The 26,842-nt window shown below is 39.8% G+C and overlaps 1 protein-coding gene across 5 annotated transcripts; it reads right to left on the bottom strand.

The window, feature by feature from the left end:
- Nucleotides 1-7: 7 nt before the first annotated feature.
- SUV39H2 (SUV39H2 histone lysine methyltransferase) lies at nt 8-25,976 on the bottom strand. Of its 5 annotated transcripts, none has more exons than XM_065921156.1 (6): nt 25,851-25,956; nt 23,025-23,170; nt 9,344-10,015; nt 7,131-7,277; nt 5,337-5,466; nt 8-4,570 (listed from the first exon to the last, which is right to left on the bottom strand). In XM_065921156.1, the coding sequence occupies exons 1-6, from the start codon at nt 25,879-25,881 to the stop codon at nt 4,464-4,466; spliced, it is 1,233 nt and encodes a 410-aa protein (XP_065777228.1). In that variant the 5' UTR covers nt 25,882-25,956; the 3' UTR covers nt 8-4,463. The 5 variants fall into 5 exon arrangements, with proteins under 5 accessions (XP_065777228.1, XP_065777232.1, XP_065777229.1 ...); XM_065921160.1 differs by lacking the exon at nt 25,851-25,956 and adding an exon at nt 25,464-25,606; XM_065921157.1 differs by lacking the exon at nt 23,025-23,170 and having other exon boundaries at nt 25,851-25,976.
- Nucleotides 25,977-26,842: the final 866 nt, after the last annotated feature.

Below are 26,842 nucleotides of genomic sequence, written 5' to 3'. Positions count from 1 at the left end.
CAGTAGGTTATGTTTTTGCATAGTTATGTATGTGCATTTAATATACTTATTCACAAGTGTTTATGATATTCATAAACATTTTGGTTTGCTGATATTTCGTATTAAGAAAGCAAAAGCAGAGCTTTCACTTAAGTGGAGTCTCTAAAAACCAATTTGCAGATCAATGAAACTAAAATGCATTATCACCATGCTGAATTGTAGAAAAACCAAAAATAAGTACTGAATCCACAAGACTAATTAAGGTTATACAACAGAATCCACGAAAGAGGAGAATAAACTAGGTGTTTAGGGGAGCCAATACCAAGTGGACCTAGGAAGCTAGCCCTCTCACTTGTCCAGAAGGGAATTTTCCATTCCCAAGTGTTGGTAGAAGGATAAATTAGCCAGTGTCTATTTACATGGGAGGAAAACTGGACAGTGACTTTTAAGTTTCAGCTAAGAAACTGGCACCGGAGAGGGGTAACCCAATGTGATAAGGCTCAGGGCTGACAGTTGGGTGCCTGGTGCTACTCCTTTCTGTTCTTCAAGGAATATGTTGAATCATAATTTACAGCAAGTGTCTCTGTCCTAAATTACTCAACAATTAGTTTATTAATATGTACATCAACAGAGACTGGGCTGAGCATCATAATATAGCTGCCGGCGAAGGAGCTGAAGAATGCAGAGGTTTAAGGGGACACGGAACCTTTTTTCTAGCTCAGATGCTACCCTGAGCTTTTGATGAAATACACTCTACAGACTCAGTGTGACTGGGGAAGAATTATATATTATTCTATTTTGCACAGCTCCCCTATGAGTACCATTACCTAAATTCAACGTGAATATAAAGTCACTAGAGACAACCAGTAGCAACTACATGTTCAACTCTCATAACTACAACCGGCCTATTACAGGAACCCAGAGACTTCATTTTTAATTTTTAGCTCTAAAAATTAATTATACTTCATTATCATAAGTCACATAATCAAATGTAACTACTGTATACATTTGTACATATTCACTGACCCTTAAGATGTCATTTTAACAGTAGAGCTTATGATCCAAGGTGGGTGTTCAAAACATGCCTGTAAACATTCTTCTGAATATATTTGCAGTATTATCACCATCAATTTAATATTCCATATGGCCATATTTTTATTGTTTTATATGTGATTCTAGCATAATAAATGCTAGCTGAATGTATTTAACGACTAAGAGTACTAGAACAGACTTTGATCAAAAACCCTGCAGTGATCACCAAATGTTTTACAGTACAGAATTATCACAGCTAATACTGATATATGGCGCTTCCTCTGCAACAAGGCTTAATTCTTTCATACACTCTTTACTCCTCACAAGCATCCTTTGAGGTAGGCACACTTACCATCTGCATTCACAAAGGAGGAGGCTGAGGCAGAAGGGTTAGTTTATTAGTAAGATGTGAAGCCAGAACTCAAACAAGGCACTCAGGGCTCCCAGACCATGCTTTTAACCACTGGGCACTGAAGCCTCTCAAGAAGAGCATAAAAGTGGGTAGGATTCATTACACTGGCTATTTGAGTTTTACTTCAAGAACTGTGATGTATAAAATAAGTGAAAAAAGTTTCAAAATGCCAAGCTTTATTATCACAAAAGAAACCCATGGCTACTCACATTTCCTTAGAGAGGAATCCAGGATTTCGCAGTTTGTTTAACAGTAGAAACTGATTTAAAAAAAAAAAAAACAACACGTCTGCCTGAAGTTGGTCAAGTATGTTAAAAGCAGTCAAGTGTAGTTTCCGATTGTGGGGATGTTAACGTTAACCGCGGCAGTCTGAGCCCATGTCTTCAGTGTGTTTAGGGAAGGCAGCACCAGCGTCCTCGACTCATGAGAAGCACAGGACATGCACAGGGCCTGAGACTTGCTCAAAGGTTATCAGCTCTAATTCTAAAAGGCCTCTGCACTTCCAGGCAGTACTTAGCAAAACTGCTTAAGTACCTGGTGACTAATAATGCTCAAAAAATTTAAGCATCCATCTAACTTATGCTAAGTACAAAATGGTACTTTAATATTCAAATGCATGAGCCATGACAATAATAAAACTTTCTTAAAAGTACTATTTAAAAGAATGGTATAAACCTTTGGTTAATTTCAGTAACAGGTAGTCAGGAGTACATCAATAATTTTCTGCCCCTTTAGCTTTACTGAAAATGACAGTAAAATATTCAGAAATAAAGCTAAGGTGTAATAAAAGAAAACCAAATGCTAAACTAAATTTATTTTACTAAGAGAAACTGCTTAACTATAAGTAGGTGCAATCTAGATTTTGTGCATATGTGGGGAAAAAACCCTGAGCTTACCAACTGTGTGTGTTTCAGAATCCTTTTCTGTAAATACCGAAAACAGTGTTATCAATACAACTTGACAGTGGATTAATTTACAGCGTTAACTTTATCTAAATATTGTAAACTTGATCTAAATATTACCCTTACATATCTGTTTGATATTGAGAGAACAAATTCTGACAACTTAGGAAACAAGAAGTTAGATGTTGACTTAAAATAGTTAAAGCTCCTAACAGCTTCATTTAGTTTCTATTATTTTACTGCTTAAGTTCAGCTATTTTAACGACTCACGGTTAATGTGGGTATTTAAAATGTCAAAAGCTCATTACATTTCTATAAGGACATTTCTATAAGGACCAAATGCAAGTTTACCGAAAATAGTCATTTTTCCCTTTGTTCTCCAGCTTTACATTTCTTTAACACAGAGTAGACAAGATCAAATAACTAGATAGTAAAACAATGACCAATGTTACAATTACATCTTGAACTTGTGAGAATTATAATTCAAAGTAAGTCAGGCCCCTGTAAATTTGTGACTTTTTTTTTAAAAACCACTGACACCTTGTGACTTTTTTATCAAGAACAACAAGAAATGGCACTAAAAAATAATTTTCTCCTTGATGCCTCCAAATTTTGGTAAGCAGATATACTCTGAGGCTCCAAACATGTAAACAATTCACCTTGTACTATGAAAAAGCAAAGTCCTGTGACAGCAATATTAACAAAGTGCAGCTTCTCCCAAGAAGAGAAGTTAAGGATTAAGATGTGAAGTGCTGCATTCTTGAAGTCAGTTCAGTTTTACCCAAGGGTTCTGTGGGTCATTAAAGCCTCAGGCAGTGAGCTCTGGCAGGACCTAATTAGGAATACCAAAAGCCAGACTTAGCTGTTACATTCACTGTCATGTTGGACACCATGATTAGATGTTCCAGGATCTGAGGGAGATGAAAATAGTTTTTTTCCCAACTTAGGTTTCACTATGTAGGAAAAAACAAAACAACCCCCCCACACCAAGCAATGAATATAGTCACTTCAGTCTTCAGAGTTCAAGTAATAAATGGTCTCATAATTCAGGCACACACTTTGGCCAAGCCAAGTTTAGCTTTATCACATGAAAAAAATTCATGTATAAAATAAGTATCAGTTCAAAATATAGATCACTTCTTAAGAAAGGCATGCAGGCCCTTTATTATAAAAATAATTTAGTGGCAAGGAAATGTTAAAACTACCTGAAATTCAGAAGATGCATGTTAATTATTGTGTGGAACATTATCATTACATACAGCTGCTCTAAAGAGAGATCTTGTTCTTACTGTGGAGACCAGAGGTATTCAGCAGAGATCGCCTGACTCATGTCATCAAGAGGGTCCTATAAAGTGCTCCATCTCCCGTTTGGCACTCCAAAAGACCTGCATGGCCCCATGCCTCGTTCTTTCTAAGAAGCGTATCAGCCAGCCATTCTAGAATTTTAGGAAAACTTCAGAAACCTTTCTTCTACAAGATTAAAAAATCTTTTACTGGTTCAGATATCCACCCCTCCTACTGGTCTAGATTGCTTCAAAATATTAAATCAAGCTGCAATTAAATTTTTTTACATTTAATTTTAGACCTTAAATTTCTATATCATTAAGATACCAATGTTTTAATGAAAGTAGAAAATAGAGTATAATTCAGTATCACCTATTTGTCTCAAATACAAGTACAAAGAGTTGTAAGTAGGTAAACAGGAATGACAATAACAAAAATAGAACTTGTGTATTTGTCCAATATGAATTAACTCTATTTCTCTAAATTCAAGGTGTATGGCAAATTGAATGTTCAGTCTTAGCAACTGTTACATCATCAGTTTAACAAACACTGAAGGAGGCATTTCTCTATATTCACATAGACTTCCTCTTAAGTATATATCTGTTGATTTGCAAATAGTTTTCCTTTCATGTTTGGTGTCTAACCACTGAATATGTATATTTAGAATTAGTGTATGTGACCCTATGTGCCTCTCTTCAAGAATATCAGTAATGCATTTGGCCAACAGTCTGAAAGATGAATTGTAAATCATCGTAGTGTATAATCTTGATAATATGAAAAAAGTCTGAAATACTTTTAAAATGTTAACATTAGAAAAAACACTGTAATCATCATAAGTTCTATTTCCTGAAAATTCAGTTGAGGTAACCTCTGCAAGTCACAGCTCCACATTTGCACACAGTTCTGGCTCTCTTTTTGGCTGGGCTGTGGTCAATAGAATCTGAAGATACATCTCCAGAACCTGGATACATAGAAAAAGAAATACAGGACAAAGTGTTAAGATAATTCATAATGAGTTTCAAATTTTTTATCAGTTGTAAGTAAGTGTGAATATTCAGAGACAAATCATTATGAAATGTCATGAAAGGATGGTGTGGGCAAGTCAGAGGTAAAGTGTTTGTTATTACCCCATATTTATGAGGATGGGTTTGTGAAATGATGAAACTTACTAGTAAAATTCAATATACAAGCATTCATTTAATAAATTTCTTAAGAATCATAAAGCAAGGTCAAATAGTAACAATATGTAAAGGGCATCATACTTAGTTCACAGTAAAGCAAAGAGAATTCAATGTTCTTTTTAAAACCCAGATTCAAGTAGGAATGGAGTAAGCTCATATATGATTTACATCATATTTTCAATCTTTTGAATACACATCTCAGTAAACATTCAGAAATGTAAGACTGAAAATTTTTTAAATGCAAGTAATATTGAAAAAAGATCTTATAATAAATAAGCTTCTATATGGAAGTTCTGAAAAACGCAGGCAGCAACTTGATGTAAAGAAACAGCATTACTCAGCCCCCAAGGTCAGGCAGACCTGGATTCTAGCATTAGCTCTATCAGATTAGCTTTGTGCCCTTGATTGAAAAGACAAACTCTTATAGCCTTTTTTTCCCTTTCTATTTAGTTAGTATTTAGTTTGGTTCAGATGTTCTAAGGTCTTCTATTCTAATTAGATTTTTCACACTGACGTTCCATCAAAGAAACTATTTGAAAATCTTACCTTTCATTTGATAATCAAAAGTGAGCTCTTCTCCAGCATTGATAGTTCTCGTGGAAAATAATGCTATTCGGGGAAGACGGGTATCGAGGTTATCAATGAAAACATTGAACACCTGAAGGTTTGGGTCACACTAAAAAGGAACATGAGATCCCACTTAAGTAAAAATGACATGAATGAGCTCTTCTATATGCTATGTAAAATCATTAATTTCCCAGAGTATTAGTGTTAAATTCTATGAGAAATTAAGTGGCTTAATGTTTAGAGGGTTTTGAGGCATTCACACTGAAAAACAGCGTTCCCTTACAGAAAATTTCAGACATAAACCAAGAGAAAATAAGTTCACATACATCCACTATGCAGCTTCAAGGATTATTAACATTTCTGTCATTCTTGTTTCATCTAATCCCAACTTCTTAATTGTTTCTGGAGAACTTTAATGCAAGTATTAGATAATATCATTCCACCTGTAAATATTTTAGTAAGGCATAAAAATATTTTTTGCTTGTGTCTAAAATTTTTAATTTAATATTTTTGGAGAATGTTTGACAGTAGTAACTAAAATCATGGGAAGTGAAACTGCAGATAAGCAGGGACTACTGTACCAAAAGTTTATTGAAAAGCCTAGAAACTCAAAAAAGGCCCAAGCAGAACATCTAGAAAAAGATTATTAAAATTAAAAGATGCTCTAGTAAGGCTTAAAGAATTGCAGTAATTGTTCTTAAAAAATCAAATCATGCAATTTCATACTGCATGGAGTTTCATTTCTTAAAACTTTTGATTGGAATTATTCGGTATTTTGAGAACTCTACACTAAATTCTAGAATATGCAAGAAAGACCCAGTGAATCATACTAAGAAATAAAAATGACTGTTTAATTGTCCTTGAATAGAGTATCTATTTTGAAAGCCTTTTGATTTTATCATTAAGAAAAAATTAAATGTTTAAGTAAACCAGAAAACTAAGATGTCAGAAGGTGTCTGATATTTCATTACTCATCATAAACTAGTTTCTTGGTATAAAACCCATCAAAAGATTAGCATGGTCTACCTTCCTTCTATGGTCAACTATAGAACTTACTCTCTGAGACACATTTTTCTTATATCTATAAAATGGAGATAATGCCAATCTCACAAGCCTAAAACTCTGTTATCCATCGAGCACTAAATAGGTGTCTAGTAACTCCTAACCTCCCTTATAGTTTTATAGAGTGTAGTTTTTTAGAGTGTAAGTTTTTGGAGTTAAGGTTCTAACTGTATTCTAAGTTTGTTTTAAATAAGAATTAAGAATACTAATTCATAATTTGGAAAAGTAGTCCTACTAAATACTTCAGTACTCTAGAAATCCTAAAATTTTATAAAAATGTTAAATGTTTACATTTTAAGAGAATACAGCAATCTTTCTTTAGTCATACATTCTAAATTTAGCTGTGTTAACTTCTATAACCCATATAGCGGTGTTAATTTTTCAACTTTTTACCTCTTAACTCCTCTGGTGATTAATTTCCTTCTCTGTATGAGGATAATACCTATCTTATAAAGTTGCTGAAAAGTTTAAATGAAGTAATACATGTAAAGATTCTTAAAATGGATGGTATTTGGTAGGCACATTGATGAATTTTCCTAAAAGAGCAGTAATAACAGGAATTAACAGAAAAGGCCCTTGCATTAGAATACTTTAGAAATAATGACAAAGTATATAATTATCCCTCAAGTACAGAAAATCATTTAAAACAGTACTAATTAGTCCTGTCTATAGTAAGTAGTCCTAGTCCTGTCTATAATAAGTATCTCTTACACTGTGATTCACAAAATGAGACACATTTCCGTATCGAGCTGCATCCACTGTGAATTCATCAGATTCATAGTCCAGATCAAAGAGATATGTGATTCCTTTGTTGTCATATAACTGCCCACGTCTCTCGGCTTCCTCACTGGTGATTACCTAAAAAGAAAAAACTATAGTATATTATTATAAAGCTGTTGCTTAACTGAAGAAACATTCATCCATAAATCTATTAATATATTAATGGCCTTCAAGTGCATAAAAAGAAACAAAAATGCCATCAAAATAAACATTTACATAAACTACTCTAGAAAAACTAGATGAAAAGAGGTGGGGAAACAAAAGGAGAAAATGAGGGTGCTAAGTATGACTATTTAAATGAGAATTAGGACAACCCAACAATTACCAAGCTGAAACAGTATACTACTTTGGCTTTATTTATATGTTCAATATATCAATACAGGAGCTACACAACTATAGCTCTCTGTAGAACACACCAGAATGTAAAGAACTAAGTTTACAAGTATCTGTGCTCTAAAGCATAATTTTCCTATAATTAATCTGTGTGTCGTTACAAATGGAAATTAGTTGCAAATACAGGAGAGAAGGTACGCTAAATCCACAGTTAACTGTATGGCAAGTTTAGTTTTGTAGAACAGGTGGTTTTCATGAAATTCTGCAACTCACAACCATCATCTGTACAGTTCTGCTCTGAAGAACATAGCTTCACCACATGCTCAGATTAAGAAACCAAAAATGTCTCAAGTGACTCATGGTGGCAACCAAATTCAGTTATATTTATTAAACTCAAAAAGAGAACGATTTGATTATATGAGATCCAGTCTCCTGAATAGTGATTTATAATAATCTGCCATTGTCTAAAAATTTAAGTATCAAAATAGGGATGCAGTCTGACCTGAGAATTCTGGGTGAATGCAGATACTTAAAGGTGATCCAATTCCAAACAACTTCTAAAATATCTGAGTTGACAACCCCAGATAGGCAGTCACACTTGTATTTTTCTAGCCACAGCCTCTCCCACCATTCAGACTGGGGAAGAATTGTGCAGGGGTCAAGATTTTAGAGCCTTGGTTTTGAATCTTGGTTCTTCATTACTACTAAGTGACCCTGGGTGAGTTGCTTAATTTTTCTCTGTGCCTCAGTTTCCTCCTGTATAATAATGGAGAGAATGCTACCACCTCATAGAGTTGTTGACAGAATTAAGTTAAAACACAAGGTGCTTAGAATAGTATGCAGTAAATACGATCTTCTGTATATCTACACTGCACGTATAAAAATTTGCTTAGTATTGGTAATTTAGAGAACAATCTTTGTAGCTGAGTTACAAAGGATTTGGATGTCCCTTGCTGGCAGGTCCCTGGAGAAGGAAATGGCAACCCACTCCAGTACTCTTGCCTAGGAAATCCCATGGATGGAGGAGCCTGGTGCAGGCTACTGTCCATGGGGTCGCAAAGAGTCGGACACAACTGAGCCACTTCACTCACTCACTCACTGCTGGCGGGTGCAATACATGTTTTTATGTATATTTTACAGTACTTGCTCATAAAACGTCCATTTACTCTACAGTCTTTCCTGCTGATGTAAAATTGAGTTTTGCCGACTGCACATCATCATATTTGGTCAAATGGATGAAGTGAGTGACAACTGAACAGCGTCCGGAGCCCAGCCTGGCGCTCTGTGTTGCCCTAGGGGGTGGGATGGGGCAGGGAGCCGCAAGAGGGAGGGGGCAGGGCCACACACATGTATGACTGATGTGCGCTGTTGCACAGCGGAAGTCAGCAAAACATGGCACGGCAATTTTCCTCCAATTAAAAAGTAACCGCACCCCCCCCCCCACCCCCCCCCGGCAAGTTTCCAAGTCAGGATGTATTTAGATCTGATTTTCAAAACTGTCTTAGGACTCTTGTGTAAAAATAGTTGTCATATTTTCAAATTTACAAATGCCAGTTTCAGTGACTTATGACTGGGTGTTTGTTGAAAGATGACTACTACATTTGTCATTATATATAATTTTTTGATTCATATTCAAGTTTATATTTTTAAAATGATGCCAGTGAACCCGTCTTTCAAACCTGAAATTTGTACATATTTGCAATGATAATATCAAAACATACCAAATGTTTTTCACTGAGGTTAAAAAGGCAACTTTTCAAAAGCATACACGTTCCTTGTACATTATCTGCTATGAGAGAAGGTGAACGTACCTCTCCAACATATTCCATGACAAAACTCATTCTTTTAATCTTCACAAGGGTTTTTACGCCCCAGCCACAGCCATTGCTTGTTCGAAAGATGCAAAGGGAATACTGTGTGCCTTTCTGCACAATCCTGTTGGGACAATCGGGCCCGCATTGACACCTTGAGTTGCACTCGTAAATGGGGGTACCCGGTGGGATTTTAATTTGTTGATGTTTATTATAAGCCAAAAGAACTCCAGCTTCAGCAGGACAACATTTTTCAAAGAAGCAATCTCTGCATGAACAACCAAAGGTAGCTTCATTTACTAAGCTGATTCCAGGAGCTGGTTTGTATTCATTAATGTAGTAGAAGTCTGAAGGGGGCCCCTCTAAGTCCACAGTATTTTCAACAAAAATCATTCCTTTGTGAGTCTTCCTTCTGTTGAGTTCATCCTGCCACCTCTGCAGGGCTATCCTTTGCTTAGCCTTCTTCACAATGTATTCAGCAACAGCAGGTTTCAAGGCTCTGTGATTTTCTTTGAGAGTTATTGCTTTGCCTTTCTTTACCTGAGATAAATAATTATGCTTGTCATTAGAGAACTGCTGAAGTAGTAATGGGCACTTGAGATTTTGCAAAGGTTCCCAAGTATTTGTAGAATCTGGCCATCCTTTCCATTTTACAAGATAATATTCCATATCCTTAAAATATAAAAGAAAATGCAAATCAGATTATGACATATCCATTTACTGAAAATAATTGAATATCTTGAAGGGTATTATTATTTTTCTTAATAAAGTTCATAATACACAGTTACAGGTTACTAGCAGATGAAATACAAATCATAAAGCTGTTTTTCATTACATAAAATATGTACAGAAAACTTAGATATAGCATAATGTTTGACTACAGGCAAAAGAGTCACACCTGGGGAAAGATATAAGTACTGAAATTCATGAATATGTTCCCAGTGATCAAGTTAGACAAAACAGTATTTATCTTTATATGGAAATAAGTTGTACTCAAAAGAATTTATGACATAGGTCAGCGGTTTGCTCGGCCAGCACAGCTGCAGGCACCCTCTAAGGTCTGTAATTGATTCAATGGACATGAACTTGGGCAAACTCCAGGAGATAGTGAGGGACAGGGAGGCCTGGAGTGCTGCAGTCCATGGGGTCACAAAGAGTTGGACACGACTTGGTGACTGAACGACAACAAGGTCTGTAATTTAATACTTTACACCGGCTATGAAGGAAGTTCTTTTTCATTAATGTCCAGGACACACCTCCCTAGATTTTCTAGAGTGAACTGTACGGGTCATTCCTGGCTGCATGTTGCTACTGAATGTGGCTGGTTCAAACTGAGATGTGTTCTATGTGTAATACACACTGCACTTCAAAGAGTCAGCACAAAAATAATGTAAAGTATTTAATTTTTAAGAAAGCATTGATTACACATGGAAATAATATTTGGGGTTAAATTAAATGTATTATTGAAAGAAGTTTCACCTGGTTCTTTCCATTCTGTTTAATGCAGTTACAAGGAAAAATTTTTTTAATTATAGTTGTCCTTTGGTATTCACCAGAGGATTGGTTTCAGGACCCCTCTCGGATACTAAAATCCACTATGCTCAAGTCCCACATGTGAAATGGCATAGTATTTGCATACAACCTACTTGTATACTTTAAATCATCTCTAGATCTAATATAACATGAATACTATATAAATAGTTGCCAGTGCATGGCAAATTCAAGTTTTGCCTTGCAACTTTCTCTTTTTCAAATATTTTCTCTCTGGAGTTAGTTAAATCCTGGGGCGCAGAACCTGGGGATACAGAGGGCCAACTGTATACACCTATAGTTTGTATCATATTTCTATTGAACAGCACAATTCCAGAGAGACTCACCTGTGGCTGGATTAGGTGACAGGCCCTCAAAGCACCAAAAATCAAATATTTTGATTTATCTTTCAGACTGCTGTTGGTCATTATGGTACCCGAAATCCTGCTTTCTCACCCCAGGAGTTGGCTGTGTCTTCCCAATACTATATTAAGTTTCTCTTTAAAAAGGTAGTCTAGTGTTATGTGCATGTGTGCCAAGTCACTTCCACTGTGTCCGACTCTGTGCGACCCTATGGAATGTAGCCTGCCAGGCTCCTCTGTCCATGGGATTCTTCAGGCAAGAATACTGGAGTGGGTTGCCATTTCCTCCTCCAGGGGATCTTCCCAACCCAGGGATCGAACCTGGGTCTCTTACATCTGCATTGGCAGGCAGAAGTCTAGTGTACATACTATACATAAATTATTCAAGTAAAGTCTCAATTTTCTTTGTTCTCTAGAATAGCAAACACAAACCCATAAGTGCTAGGGTAAAATGTCTTCTGAAATATAAAGTAAGTAAACTGCATTCTATGGTTTTTAGTTAGCATTTTAATTCACAGATATTGATAAAAAATTAACTGGCATACATTTGATTTCCCCTGAAATTTTAAATAGAGGTTTTATTAAAGTAAGGGTGTTTTACTAGTTCTAGTTTATTGTGACCTGGCAGGTCCAGAAAATGTACTGAGGCACGATGGGGTAAGGAGCATTAAGGCAGCCTTGCAGGTCACTTGGCTAGTCAGCGAGCTTATCTCCATGTTTTATTATATTCTACTCAATACACAATAATGCTTATTAATGAAAAGAGCTCTGCTTTTTTGTGAAAATGGTAAAAATGTTTAGTCAAAAAAAAAGTGACTAAATTATGGCATGAACATATGCACAAAAACTATACTTCTATGAAAATATATACTATGATTCCAGGGGAAAAAAGCCTAGACATATATTGGCGTGTTGGTCAAACCGGCTCACTAAACCTAACACGGGCCACCCCCTCCTGTCAGGTAACTGCACTCTGCAGTTGCTGTTAGCGGCTAGATGCGCAGTAACAATGAGGACGATTTGGCACCACGTCACATTACCTATTCTCCTTAATTATAAATAAAAGTTACATTTTCCTGATTCCAAAATAAAACAGTGCAACCCTGGCCCTCTTTTTTTTCCTGCTACAGTCTTTCCTACCATGGCCCTGAGTTATACACCAAAAGTTGCCAGCAAACAATGAAAGAAACACTCAAAACACTAAGCCACTGAAGTCTGCTTTCAAAACAATATATTGTTTAACGATGAGTCAGGTGCATTTTTAGTGATTATTTTGTATGTTAATTACCTTGTACCTACTTAACTTATGGATGGTAAAGGTGCTTCTAAAGTATGAGTGCTATGTAAATATTAGTAACATTTTATTTCTACTTTGTAGATTTGTCTTTCATTTTATAAGCATCATTTTACTTTTAAAATAAAAAATTTCCATTTTGAAAAATAAGATAAATTTTATACAGAAATCAGTTTGACTTAAATGCAATGATTTCAATACCCTGAACTCTCAAATAAAAGTCAAAAATTTCTTAAGTCTCACAGAATGTCTATATCTTATTCAGACATGCAGTCAACTCTTGATTACCTATAAAAATGGAGTGGAGTCATAAAAATGATCCATTAATCACTCCTGTATAATTTGGAATATATCATATGAATTTTTTTTTCAAGACATTTTCCCCCACTATGTTTGGCTTACTTAGGTTAAATTCATTCAAGTATTTTAGTGTCTATAATGAGCATATGGAAGTTCAGTCACTAGGCGGCGGGATGAGATGTAAGATAATATTAGCCTTTAGGTATAAAATCTCATTGGGAAAGGAAGGCAGTAGTATGTAAAATAAAGAGCAATGCAAGGTGGTACAACTTTAAAGGCCAAAAAAAGTAAGACAATAAATACCACTAAAACATAAAGAAGGAAATCAATATAGGTCAATGAGAAAAAGGCACAGAGGAAGTAGAACAAACTACGCTGTGAAAGACTGATAGCGATTGTTGGGTAGGGCACAGGGCAGGCAGGATGAGAAACACAAGCGAAGCTTGGCGCTAAGATTTGCATGAAGTATCCAGAAGACAGTGAAGAGACAGATTTAGCTAGCTTTGGGGTTTAGAACACTGAAGCGAGAGATTAAACTGCAACAGCAAGGGAAGAGCAAATTTGGGACAGCCTTGAACACCTGACTGAGGCGTCTGAGCTTTATTGTAGGCCAATGGTTTTAACAACTCTTAGAAACCATGGTGTTTCTGTAGGAAGTCTCTTTCAAAATAAATACATTTAATTTTACCTTGTCTATTAGAACATTTTACCAATCTTCTAACTGCCAAGCCAACTCAGTCCTCATCTGACCATTCCTTAGGTTTTGATATCATAGTTCTCTCTTCATTTTTGTTCCTTCTCTGCCTTCTTTGCTGAGATCTCTGCTCATCACTTCAAACAATGTAGTCACTCAAGATGATTCTGTTCTGGTCCCTTTTCACACTAAACAAGCGTTTGTCTCTTTTGAGAATCTCCAGAAAGCTACAGACTTTCCCCTATCAAAAGTTACATGTATGGTACAATGGGTAATTTCAGGATATTTGGATTCTAGTCTAAGAATTCTTCCTCTAAATGTTTTCTCTGGGCAACCTCATTACTCCAACGGTTTTAACTGTACGCTGACACTCCCAAAATTTTAGCTGCAACCCTATATAGTTAATGACCTACTGGATGTCCAATAGGTTCTTAATCTACCTGTAGGGAACTCATCACTGTTGTTCCTAGACAGTTTCCCTCTGTATTCGCATCAAAGCAGCCTTAGCCCCATCTACCTAGTCACCAAGTTGCAAATCAGGAGGTCAATCTCATGGTTTTCTTCCCTTCATTCCCCCATCAGCAAGCTTCCTTAGATCCTTTCATCCATCTCTATTAACAGAATGCTAATTACTTCAAGACTTCAGTCTTGCTTGGATTATGGCACTGATCTACTGGTTTCCCTGCCTCCAGACTAACAACAATCCATCTGTCCTTCTCTACTAAAGTGTAGATTTTTAATAAAAACAAAAAGCACCCTCCCCACCACAGTACCAGTCATTCTGTTATTTTCTTGCTTAAAAATTTTAATGGCTCCTCCACTGCCAAAAGAATTAACTCAAACTTCCAATTATAACAAAGATTATTCTCGACTGGGTCTTTGATGCTCCCCTGACTCTGCTCCAATATGGCCCCATTCACATACCACCCTCCAGCCACAATGAACTGCTGTTTTCCTACCTTTACGTTGCTCTGTTCACACAGTTATTTCTAGTTAGAATGTCTGCTTCCATTTGTCTACTGAACACCTATTTCAGTCTCATCTTTTCTGTGTAGAAAAACCCACCCATTTTTAAAACTCAGCTCAAATGTCATCTCTCCTGTGGAGTCTTCCTTGCCACTCTTGCCCAAGGAGGACTGATTACTGCCAACTTGTGTTCCCATTTCTAATAGAAACTATTGGGTTAGCCAAAAAGTTCGTTCAGGTTTTCTGTACGATCTGATGGAAGAACCCAAACAAACATTTTGGCCAACTCAATATAAGCCATTTGCAGGAGGGAAGCAATCTTATTCCTGGTAACCCTAGCACCAAGCATAAGTCCCCACTATATCCTAGGCATTTACTAAACATTTCTGAATGTGTAACAAAAAATGTGACTACTAATATGTACGCAATATTAAAAAATCACAATAGTAACCATATGAATCCTTAAAAGAAATACAAGCTGTTCAACTTAACCTGAAGATAACAATTCATGTTTTTTTTTTTTAAATGTGTCTGTTGCCTGTTGCCTGTAGCCAGTAAAAGGTAGCAAGCACAAACTCTTTAAAATGCATATATGGGGGAGCACAAAAAAGAAAAACAATTAAAAAAATCTACCTCTCATTAGCTAATTTTCCCCTGCAAGTTTTGAGATCATAATATTCAATATTAAGGGTAGAAGAGCATGAATCTGAATATGAAAACCACACTGCTACACGGGAACAGTTTCAGAATTATTCTGGTCAACGGAAAGTCACTGGATTTTCACACCACTACCTGAGAGTGTACGTACTGTGAGGACTGGGTTACAGGCCCAAGACTGCCACCAATGAACACGACCCTGGCAAAGTCCTTCTCGGAGCTCTGTTTGCCTGACCTCTAAAATTTAGGGTTTAGTCTAATGATTCCTATTATTCCATTTCTTAACAAAGCACCCTAATTGCAGTAGTCTTTAAGGAATATTTCACTATGGTGAAATGTGGATATTTTGTTAGTATGTGTCTTTCAGTCAAGTGCTAGTCCTATAGACAGAGAATGACCTGGAGACTTTTAAGAAGTCAAACCTTTAAGGTAATATTTCTTTAATATTTGATTGCTAAGGGCTTCTTCACTGATGAGCTGAGTTTGTCAATAAAGAGCACCCACAGTTTTGTCACAAATTTTTCTGCACAAACGGGCAACATGGCAAACATGTGGCATTAAAAAAAAAAAATCACACAGCACTGAGACTCCAATTCATATCCTTTGAGTTACAATGGACCCCAACAGAAGCCCATCATGGTAACTGTCCCATTGTTCCCCCAGTTGGTATTCCTTCCCCGTCCTGAGTGGGCTATTCCAGACCTCCATTTTCTTCCAGGTCCCTATCCCCTGCCTCCCCTATTATTTTTGGGAGCACACAGCCCTGACTTTCCATCCTTCCATGGACCTGGAACTAGAGACGAAGGGGACCTCGGACACAGCAGAAGAGATGCCCTTCCTCCATCAGTCCCTTCCCTCTGCTCTCTTCAGTTTCATGCTCTCTTTTGATTTTCACTAGCATCTGACTCTCCCTTATTTTTTAAAAGCAAAATTAAACTAAACCTCCTTTGAGATACAAATGCTTGAATAAAGAAAGGACTTCTAAAAGATATGATAAATTACTAAAAGTTTACAGATCAGAGACTAAGGTCACAGGGTGGAAGATTTTTTTCCCCAGTATAAAATGCTTTATAACATTCAATTTTAAAAATCACATTATATAGTCAGATTTTTTAAAAAATTAAATTATCAACACTCTTAGACCCTACACATCCCGTCTTAAAAGCGAGAGTTCTTGAAGAGTTGCCCACGCTACTTGACCTTACTTTCTCATTTCCAACTTATTCTTTAATTCATTCTATTTTGGCTTCTTCTATCCAAACCACAGAAATGCTCTAAGGGCATCAGTGACCTGTCCACAGCTCAGTCAAGAGGGTTATGTTCTACTTCTGCTTTGACCCCGCTGGTCATGATTCTGTTTTGCTGACAAGATCTGCTCCTCAGGCTTCCATGGTTTACTCTTCTGATCCTCCTACCTTTCTTGCCAGTTTGTGCCTGTCCTTAGACAGCTCTTCCCTGTGAGTACCCCTTCCTGTTCCTCGATCTTGGCGCGTCTCCCATCTTTTGTGTGTGGATTACTGCGATGGCCTCTTATCCACTCATGGTGCAACAGCCCCGTCCCCCATGCCACTCCCCTGTTCAAAACTTAAAGTCAAGAATTCCTCTCTTTGCCTACAAGAAGTGGCAGTTTCTGGGCCCTGCCCCATCCTTCCAGTCTCATTTCAATCCTTCTGGCTTATCATGTTTCATCCATACTTCAAAGTCTTTGCAGGAGTCAGGCTCTCTTCCAACTCAGGACCCTTCCCCATTATCTCTACACCCTTTAGTACTAAGTCTGAAATTAGCTCCTCATGGACAACTGCCTATTGTCTCCAGGATGAGCTACAGCCTTCTGTTAACACTAGCCTCATCTCAACTATCATTAAGTTCTTGGTACAATGATAGTTAAGGTTTTTCTACACTCACCAAAAGGCAAACTCCATGACATCATGGACCATACCTCTGTGTCATTCACCGCTGAGACTGCTAGTGCCCAGGGTGTGACATGACAGGTGGTAGAAGACTGGAGAAACATCTGCGGGTTAATGAAGGGGTAAGTGTGCCCAGTCCTGGGGGTTCAGTCCCCATTCCTCCACCAATCACTTCAAGGGCAATGTCACCAGTCAGTTCTCACTCTTGATTGAGAGCCACATTTCCAACCACCTGTCTTCCTCAAGTTGGCTTAGAGGGTAAAGAGTCTGCCTGCAATGCGGGAGACCGGGGTCCGATCCCTAGGTCGGGAAGATCCCCTGGAGAAGGAAATGGCAACCCGCTCCAGTACTCTTGCCTGGAAAATCCCATGGATGGAAAAACCTGGTAGGCTATAGTCCATGGGGTCGCAAAGAGTTGGACACGACTGAGCGACTTCACTTTACTTCACTTCCAACCACCTACTGGTCAGCTCATACTTAAATGTTCTCAACCTTCTTCTCCAACCTCAATCTGGCCCCCTATCCTACTCCTCCTATATTAAGCCTCATCTTCCTGTATTCCTGGATCTTGGTGAACAAGACTACCACCAACACCACTGCAAGCTTTCCACTGCTAGATCCCTAGCCAACCCCCTGACTGCTGAACCACAGACTGAAATTTTACATCCTTGATAATTAAGCAAATCATCTACTTCTTTTCATCTTGATTGTTACTACTTTAGTTCAAACACAATCACTTCTCGCTTACATTACAACAGCCTTTCAGAACATGTAAGTTGTACATGTGTCATTTCCCTTCCTGCTAACCCGCTCTCTCCCTCATTGAGGAGAGAAAACCCTCTGAATGTAGTGTCACACTTTTTAGAACCAGATGATGCTCTCTGCAGCAGGACGGCTGGAGTTCCTTTACTTGTCTCTCACCATCTCCAAATCCCAGATTCTTCCCCTCCATTCTCTGTATAAAGCCTTAAGGAAAGCCTCCATTCGTCTTACGAGGCCCCAGCGGGATGTTACCTTTTCCGGGAAGCCTTCTCTGAGTCAGCCTAGGCCTTCCTCCCACCAATCGTGTCAGGATGTCTGTCCTAGCACTTACTAGTCTATATAGCATTGGATGGTTTACTTACCAGTCTTGTTCACTGGGCTGTGAGTTTCTTAAGGTTAGGAACCATTTCTCATTAATCTTTATGTTCCCGTTGCCTAATGTAGCACCTGATACATAGAAAAATCTCAAATATTTACTGAGTGAGACTACAGAAAGATGAATCAGCAGACATTAGTCAGTAAATTGGTGCTGTCATTTAAGCATGAAGCTATGATGACCTGATCCAGTGATCACTGTGAGGGCTGGAGAAACCACTGACACAAAAAACCAATTCATCAACCATGAACTAAATATCCACTGTATACTACGGTTTATAGTAAGACATACTCTTGGCCCTCAAATGGTTGATAGTTAAGCAGGGAAGGTATGAAACAAAGCCACAAAATATGAAAAGTTCTAGAATAATGACAAGAACAGTGCTTATCCTGAAAATAAAGCAAGTAATTTTGCTGAGGTGAGGAAGGAAGGAGGCTCTGTGGTTGGTGTAACCTTTCAGCTGAACTTTGCAGGCATGCAGGATTTTGCAAAGGAGAGAAGAAAAAGTTTGAGAGAGAACTGGATGAGAAAAGTCAAAAGGCACGAAGGTGTATGATGTGTTCAGGAATTGGAATATAAGCTCTGTTTGTTGTTAAGCTAAATTCTCAATGCTCAGAAGAATGCTCAGTTCACACTACACATTCAGTAAGCCTTAGCTACATGGAAGAATTTTCTAGCATATCAGTGTGGTTGGGAAGTAGGATATGTTATAGGAGATGAAGCTGGGAAGGGGGTTGGTGGCCCGATGATAGAGAACATCAGTCCAAAGGGACTCAGCTTAGACTGGCAGACACCAGGGAGCCACTGAAAGGGCTAAAGGGAAGTTCTAGTGCAATCAGAGCTGTGTTTCAGAAACTGTCATGACTCTGAAGAATATGGTGCTGGGACAATCTCTTTTATGAGCTAAATGGAGGGGAATATGTAAGAAAAGGACAGGGTCATAAGATCTCTCACCTGCCCTGATTGTAAGACAGAAAGACAGACAGATGGAAAAGGTAGACATATACTGAAGTAATACTGGGTTACAGATTAAATAATCTGTGTCAGGCAGGAGAAGAAGTGAGGGATATAAGTGAGTTGTCGAGGATATAAGTGTGGGAGGTGTGCTTATTCCAAAGAAACCAAAAGGAGAAGGTTGAAGGGGAAACTAACAGCATAAGTTACCCAAACTGAACTGTAAGACTCAGAATTCTGAATAAGAAAAAAAATTGGCAGCTCCTTCAATGTAAGTACAGATTCCTTGGTAATTAACTCTCTGTTAAAGTGGAACAGGAATTAACAGCAAAAGACAGAGACATATGGTCTCTAAGAGGTAGAGACCGTATAATCAGATGATCTATTAGATTTAGAGGGTAGGGAGGAAAGAAGAATTTATAAAGACAGGTCACTGTGAAGGTTATAATTCTATGAAGCTACATAGGGGACACTAGATCAGGATGCAGGTTTGATGGGGGAAAATGGATACAGTTTTGAATATATTCAATGTGGGTACCTACAGGGTGCCCAGTTTGAAATGAAGCTCAGAAAGAAGACAATGCCTCACAGAGATTTGAGGGTCACTAGCCAAATAAGTGTAAGTAGAAACCCCCGAGAAGAGGTCATCTACAGAGCAGCTTCCAGGGGAGAAGAGGGCCAAGGAAAGCACCTTGGATAGTACGTATAGACATTTCAGAGGAAGGACAGGTAAGAGACACTAATAGAGCAGCAGAAAGAACATTAAGAGAAACTGGTTGTGAGAGGAGTGGAGATGGAGGTGAGGAACAACGATGACAGCGCAGGCCGCTACCACAGGACCACCACGGGTCAGTCTGCTAATAGAAGCCCTGTGACATGTACCACCTAATATGAGGTGGTACTGTCCACTCACCTCAGCGAAGAAACTGAAGGAAAGAGAACCAGGTAGTACACTGAAGGTCATGCAACTAGTACACGGGAGAGCTGGAATCAACCCAGGCAGTCTCTCCAAGACAAGAGGTTCAAGGAAGAAAGAGTAGCCAACAGGGTAGGATGTTGCAAAGGAAGAGTAAGACCCGAGGTCCTCAAATGTGGCAATTAGGAGGTCACTGATAGGGGCATAAATCAGAACCAAGTGGGTTAAAAAGGAAGACGGGAAACTACAAGCAAGCTACAGCTCAAATCTTTTGCAATCTGTGTATCTGATATGGGACTATCTAGAATAACAAAGAACTAGTACAACTCAGTAAGAAAAAGACAACCCAATTCAAAAAAATAGGTAGGGACTTCCCTGGTGATACGGTGGTTAAGAATCAGCCTGCCAATGGAGAGAACACAGATTCCATCCCTGGTCCGAGAAGACCCTACATGCACGGGGCAACTAAGCCCATGCACGGTTAACCCTGAACTTGTGCCCTAGAGCCTGGCTCCGCAACGAGAGAAGCCACCACCGTGAGAAGCCTGCACACCACAACGAGAGAGTAGGCCCTGCTCACCACAACTAGAGAAAGCCTGCACGGCAACAAAGACTCAGTGCAGCCACAAATAAATAATAAATTTTTTAAAAACTTTAAAAAATAGGTAAAGGATCTGAATAGACAGTTCTCTAAAGAAGATATACAAATGGCTATAAGCACTGGAGAAGATGTTCAGCATCATTAGCCACCAGAGAAATGCAAACCAAAAGAACGAGATGTTCCACACCCACTAGGACAGCTATAATCAAGAAGTCAGATAACAGGTATTGGTGAAGATGTGGAAAAATCAAAACCTTCACACTGGTGGTGGGAATGTAAAATGGTGAGGTCACTTTGGAAAACAGTTTGACAGTTCCTCAGATGGTTAAACCATAGAGGTACCAGCAGCTCATCTTCTTGGTATATATCCAAGAGAAATGAAAACATGCCCACACCAAGACTTGTATGTGAATGTTTGTAACATTATCTATAACAGCCCCCAGATAGAAACAATCCAAATGTCCATGAAGTAATGAATAGATGAATCAAATGTGCTACGTCCATATATGTCATGTAATGACATATCTGGCAATAAAAAAAAAGTACTAATATATGCTACAGTATGAAAGAACCTTGAAAATATTATGCTAAGTGCAAGAAGCCAATCATAAAGGACCACATACATACTGTATGATTCCAGGTACATGAAATGTCCAAATAGGGACATCTATTGAGACAGAAAGTAGACTAGTGGTTGCTGAGGGTTAACGGGAAAAAGATCTGGAGAGGTTTGGGGGGTGATGGTTAAGCAATATGGGGTTTCTTTTTAGGTTAATGAAAATGTGCAACCACTGCTACAACCAATTTTAGAATAATTCTGTGAGTGTGCAAAAAGTTTTGAATTGTACAGCTTCAACTGGTGAATTGTAGGGTATGTGAATCATGTGTCAATAAAGCTGTATTTAAAAGTTGATGGGAAATGAGGAAGAAGAAAAAGATAGGAAATGCTTGAGTGGGGACGCAAGATCAAAGAAAGATTAGGGAAAATCTGATTTATCAATTAAGATAAACCAGTGGAAAAATAGCACTTGATTAAAAAAAAAAGACATCAAAGATTAAGCAAAGTTCTAAAAGGGATGGGCAGGGGGAAAAAAAGAAAAATAGGTGCAACCACTTAACAAAGATACAGATAACTGGTGTGAAGTAAGTTGAGAGTTCATACCTGGAGGATCCAAAGAGGTAGGTCTGCAGCTGAGTATGACAGGGTGAGGGACACAGTAAGAAGTCCAGAAAAGTTATAATTGGGAAAACTGATGACAAGAATGGAAGAAGCAAGTGAAAGATAAAAAGCTTGTCCAGTGGAACTGGGCAGTGTGAGAACAGAAATAATATGTAATGGAGCCAAGAAGTGTGATTGTATGACCCCTGCAGCTAGACTGGTCAGGCAAGAGTTTATAAACTGAAATGGCAGATGACTGCGCTGTTCGGGGGCTGAAGACTGCAGCCTTGAGTGCAGAGAGCGCTGACAGTGTAGGTAAAATTTTGTTGTTGTTTAGTTGCTAGGTAGGTGAAATGCTTCATCACAACATTCCACTGAGTGAGGAAGCCAGTGGGACCAAAAGAAGATGGATGTTTCAAAGAAGAATTGGATTTAATGGCAGAATCCATATGGAAGATGAAAGAGAAGGAAAACAAGGAAACAGGATTTCTGATTCATTCATCCAGAAGAACTGACAGATGAACAACCAGAGTTCTTACAGAATAGGTAGGCAATGGAGAGATGAATTACTCAAAAGTATATGGTAAAGTTTAGATTGTAAAGAGCTTCTTGAAGAACAACCCTGTCATTTTCAAGAGAAACAGAAATACAGGGAGCCCAGGGAAGTTAAATGACTTTTCTGGAGTCACAAGGTACTAGACAAAGGCTAGAAATGACTGAACTCCAGGCTGCTCTACTGCACAACAAAACCTCATTGCTATCTGGAGTTTGACAGGACGGCAGGAAATACAAATGGTGATGCTTCTTGATATTTGGTAACATTAAAATTGGCTTAAATTTCTAGGTTCACCTCAGGTGATAGTGGGGAAATACGATTCAGGAACAAAATGAATGACAGGAGAAGCCAATCTGAGCTAAAACATTTGCTTTGGTAATCCACATGGAGATAATCAAGAGTTGGATGTAGAATGACACAAGCACCTTGAAATATTTGAATGTAAGAACATTTTGTATTTCAAAATCCTCTCAACGTTAGCTGGCAAAACAGATGACAGGACACACAAATTTATTATGGCTGAGAATTGTAACCATTAAGAAGAACTTTGCTTACTTTTAAGGTTATCTTTATGTTACAGAAATACGAAATACTAAAGGGAGGTCTGATTAGGTCTCTTTTAAGGGTCTAGATATTTGCCTTACCTTTACTACCTTGTAGTCACACAAGTATTCCACCTCATAATTGTTTAGATTCCTTTTGGTGATTCCAATCGATTTACATGTGAGCTTTTCTTTTCTACATAATTCCTGAAGAGTATCAAGTGAAACTAGGCAAGGCACACACCAAGCTACAATAAGAAAATAGAATTCTTTACTAATGAAATAGCTACTCAATTAAAACAAAACAAAAAATCTTGACTTCTATATCCCCACCCTTCAACTGGCAATTTTGTAAGACTAAAAATTCAAGAAACCATTTACATGTCTAAGAAAATTTAACCACTGAAGAACTATTTTGGTAAATATTTCTTCCTGGATTTTCTCATGTGTCTCTGCTCTACTATATCAATTTCCACTAGGCCACCTAAACAAAATGTTTCATGTCTATAAGCTTTCAAAGATTATACACACAGATAGGCTGAGATAGTATTTTTAACTTTTTCATTGTATTCTATATAGAATTGCTGTTTTAGTCAAATGTAGACCTCAAGCACAAAATTATTAGAGATATATCTTAAATATATTTAAAAATAATCTTACATTGTTAAAAAGTAATTTTCCCCTTCTCTTCATCCAGCAATAAGAACTTAAATCTAATTTTATAGTTATATACTTGTGACATCATATGATCCACTTTTCCCATTTGGGAAGGTTGTATGAAATTTTAACTTCAATTTTGCCCATGCAGCAATGTAGTTTAGCAAGGTAAATTAACCCAAGGGTTACAATAAAATAATGAAGAGTATACTGAGTTTTGTAATACTTCCTGTATTGTTTTCAAAGCCAAAGATGACAATACAGAGTATTCAATTTACACCAAGTCTGAAGAAAATTAGATACACTCATCATCAACTTTATAGAAGCCAGTAACAGTGCTGTGGGAGAGTCTACCCTCAAATTCCTGTTAAGAGTATGCCACCACACTGCATTAAAAATAGGTTAACACAGGGTGGTGATCCAGTGGCTAAGAAAGACTTCAAGCTCCCAATACAGGGGCCCAGATTCAATCCTGGTCAGGAAACTAGATCCCATATGCTGCATCTAAGATAGAAGATCCCCCATACCTGCAACTAAGACCTGGCACAGCCAAATTAAGTAAATAAATATTTTTTAAAAATAGGTTAACACAAGCTGACGTTTAGAAACAAAGAATAAACTTGGCTTTCCAGCAAATGCCACGAGAAACACCGGAGAGGATCAAGGGTCCTCTGTTCCAGCCCCCTCGAGGCCACCTGACTACATGACTTTAGGGAGGTTTCCATCTTTCTGGGTTTCAGCTTCATTGAAAAAAATGTAAGGGCTGGAGTAAACCAAACAAAATCCATCAGTAAACGCATGCTTTACTTGGCAGCTTTCCAAGGTAGTTGTGATAACCTTTTGGGATTGGAGGTAATTTGCCGGGAAGAGAGAAGAGCTGCTCCTTGTATACCCGTTCCTCGCCCTCCCAAACTCACCCAGGGGTCTCATGGTCAGAAAACCTGAAATACGATTTCCAGCCCCACTCCTCCCCACCCCAAAGACCTCAGTTACAGATCAAGAAAGTGAGATGTATTTTCCCCTAAAAAATTTGAGGGGTGGTTTGGGGATAGGGGAGTAGTGGAATACAAACCACCCCTTATATCCATCTCTTCCATTTAAAAAGCCTCAGGATGTTTTGTGTAGAGCTAACCTCGTTATGCTGACCACCTGGACTTTCTACCCAAGGTGTATCTGTCTGCTGTTCCTACCAATTTCACTTAGTGCAAGCAACAGAAGAATTCAAGACGCAACCCTCCACGGAAATGCTAGTTTTGAGAGTAAGAAAACTTGGAACACACGACACCGCACCACCCTCCGCCCCCCCGCCCGGTAACCAATCGGTCTCTAATAACGTAGAAAGAGAATTCACTGGTTAAGAATAAACATTTCATGACCGCCACAAAAACTTGATACTAGTTCACACTAACCCCTAGCGGAGGAAAAGTTGGGCGATAATGAGTCCATAATCCTTGCGGAGAGGCGCAGTGCTGGAAAACACCTTTCCGTTTCAGAAGGCATTGAAAGTTCCAGTCTTGGAGCGCGCGCACAAACACACGTTCAGCACCGAATTCTTTGGCGACCACAGAAATAGCACGCAAGTTCCTTCCCAGCGGGGATGACGATTCCCGTGAGCCAGGGGCTACCGCCTCCAGGACCCACTTAGTGGGATTTCTTCCAACAGGGAACCGGTCCTCCCCGTGAGTCCGAATCAGGGTACATCCTCACTCACCTCCTTTCTTAGCCTTCGCACCTCTCATAGCCCCGACCTCTCTCTGTTCCTCCGACACTGAGGTCACACCCACACCACCGGGGTCCTCCCGCTCCCAGTCCAAAGCCAGCCCGACTGCAAACGTCCGGCTCAAACCATCACAAAGGAGTCGCGCCCCCCTCGTGCCCACGGACCTCGAGCCGCGCAAGGATCCGCCGTAGCTACCCGGTTGCCCCCAAACGGCGGTCGGGCGGGGTGGGGTGTCGGGGCCGACCGGCGGCGTGGGCTGGGCCGCCGGGTCCGTGGGACGGCAGCGGAGGGGGGGAGCCGGGCCTCGAGAGGGCCGGGCGCGGGAAGAGATTGCGGGCAGCGGGCGGGCCGAGCCGCGAGGAGGGTCAGGGGCCGGGGGCAGGGAGGAGCCCGCGGCGCGCGTCTGGGGGCCGCGGTGTCAGCCGCGCGGAAGGCGATGTCTCGCCGCGTCGCGCTCCGGCCGGCCCGCGCGTTTCGGCCCCGCTTCTCGGGCCTCGGGAGTTTGCCCGGCGGACGGGGGACAGTGCGGTACGCCGCTCTCCAGCCCTCACCTCCTGGCGCCTCGGCCCCGGCCGCCGCCATCTTGAGGAGCTTTCATTCAAACTGGCGCGGTCTGACGGGATAGCTCAGCTGGCCCAACGCCCCGCCCCCGCACAGCCCGCGCGGAACTCGGGAGCCGGGGCGGGGGCCTAGAACCCGCGAGGCGTCCTGACGTCAGCGGCGGCCGTCCCAGCCGCGACGGCGAGTGCGCCTGCGCCCCAAGTCTTTCGCTGGAACCATGCGAACGGGGGCGGGACAAGCGGTCGGAATCTGGGAGCGCTAGCCTAGGTGAGTGGCCACCTGACCTGGCCGGGCTGGCTGAGCGCCTAGTTCAGGGTACGGGCATCAGTTAGGCTTTCCTACAGTAATTATGTCTTCTGCCTGGGCGCTGCGAGTGCAGTGTGCAGATTTCCAAAGGCAGTGTACGTTTCCCTCCCCCCTCATAATTGTTCTTCTGCCACCAGAGCCCAACAGACCCTTGTTTCCTTCTAGGCTCTGCCTCTAGATCCCACGTTCCCAAAACTGACTGTACATTGAACCCCTTGGAGGTTTTGTTTTTTGCTTCACTCTTGGAGATTCAATAGGAACGGGGTGTAACGGGGACGCTGGCATTTTCAAAGCTCCCCTGGTGATTCTCAGTGTGCGATTTGAAACCGCGGGTCTAGATCAGTGCTTCTCACACCTGAAAGGGCATAGGAGTCATCTGGACAGCTTGTTAACATGCAGATTGGAATGGGGGGGGGGGGGCGGCGCCTGGGCTGAGATCTGGAGTTCTGTGTTTCTGACTAGCTTCTGGGCTACGTACGCCCCACTCCTGGGGGTGGGAAGCCGCATCCTTGTGGCCGGGCTGCGGGACGCCCGGGTCCTCATACCTGGACCACACAGGTCTCCACTCCCACCCCGTCCTCATCCATCCATCACACCGCATCCATGGTGACTGTTCTAAACAATCTGAAGCAGAAATCTTTCAAGAGTAAATCGCAGAAGTTCGGTAGAAAGCCGT

This window comes from Muntiacus reevesi, chromosome 2, assembly GCF_963930625.1.
Source record: "Muntiacus reevesi chromosome 2, mMunRee1.1, whole genome shotgun sequence".
In the NCBI taxonomy this organism is placed as follows: domain Eukaryota; kingdom Metazoa; phylum Chordata; class Mammalia; order Artiodactyla; family Cervidae; genus Muntiacus; species Muntiacus reevesi.
The sequence above is the reverse complement of the archived record's forward strand: the minus strand, read 5'-3'. Positions and strand labels throughout refer to the sequence as shown.

What these genes read in the sequence shown, in the direction of transcription:
- SUV39H2 (XM_065921156.1), bottom strand. Translation starts at nt 25,881, where the DNA reads ATGGCGGCGGCCGGGGCCGAGGCGCCAGGAG. An exon ending in CGGGGCCGAGGCGCCAGGAG is followed by an intron (nt 23,171 to 25,850) that starts GTGAGGGCTGGA and finishes TTCTTATTGTAG; the next exon opens with CTTGGTGTGTGCCTTGCCTA. An exon ending in TCATGGAATATGTTGGAGAG is followed by an intron (nt 7,278 to 9,343) that starts GTACGTTCACCT and finishes TTTTCTTTTTAG; the next exon opens with GTAATCACCAGTGAGGAAGC.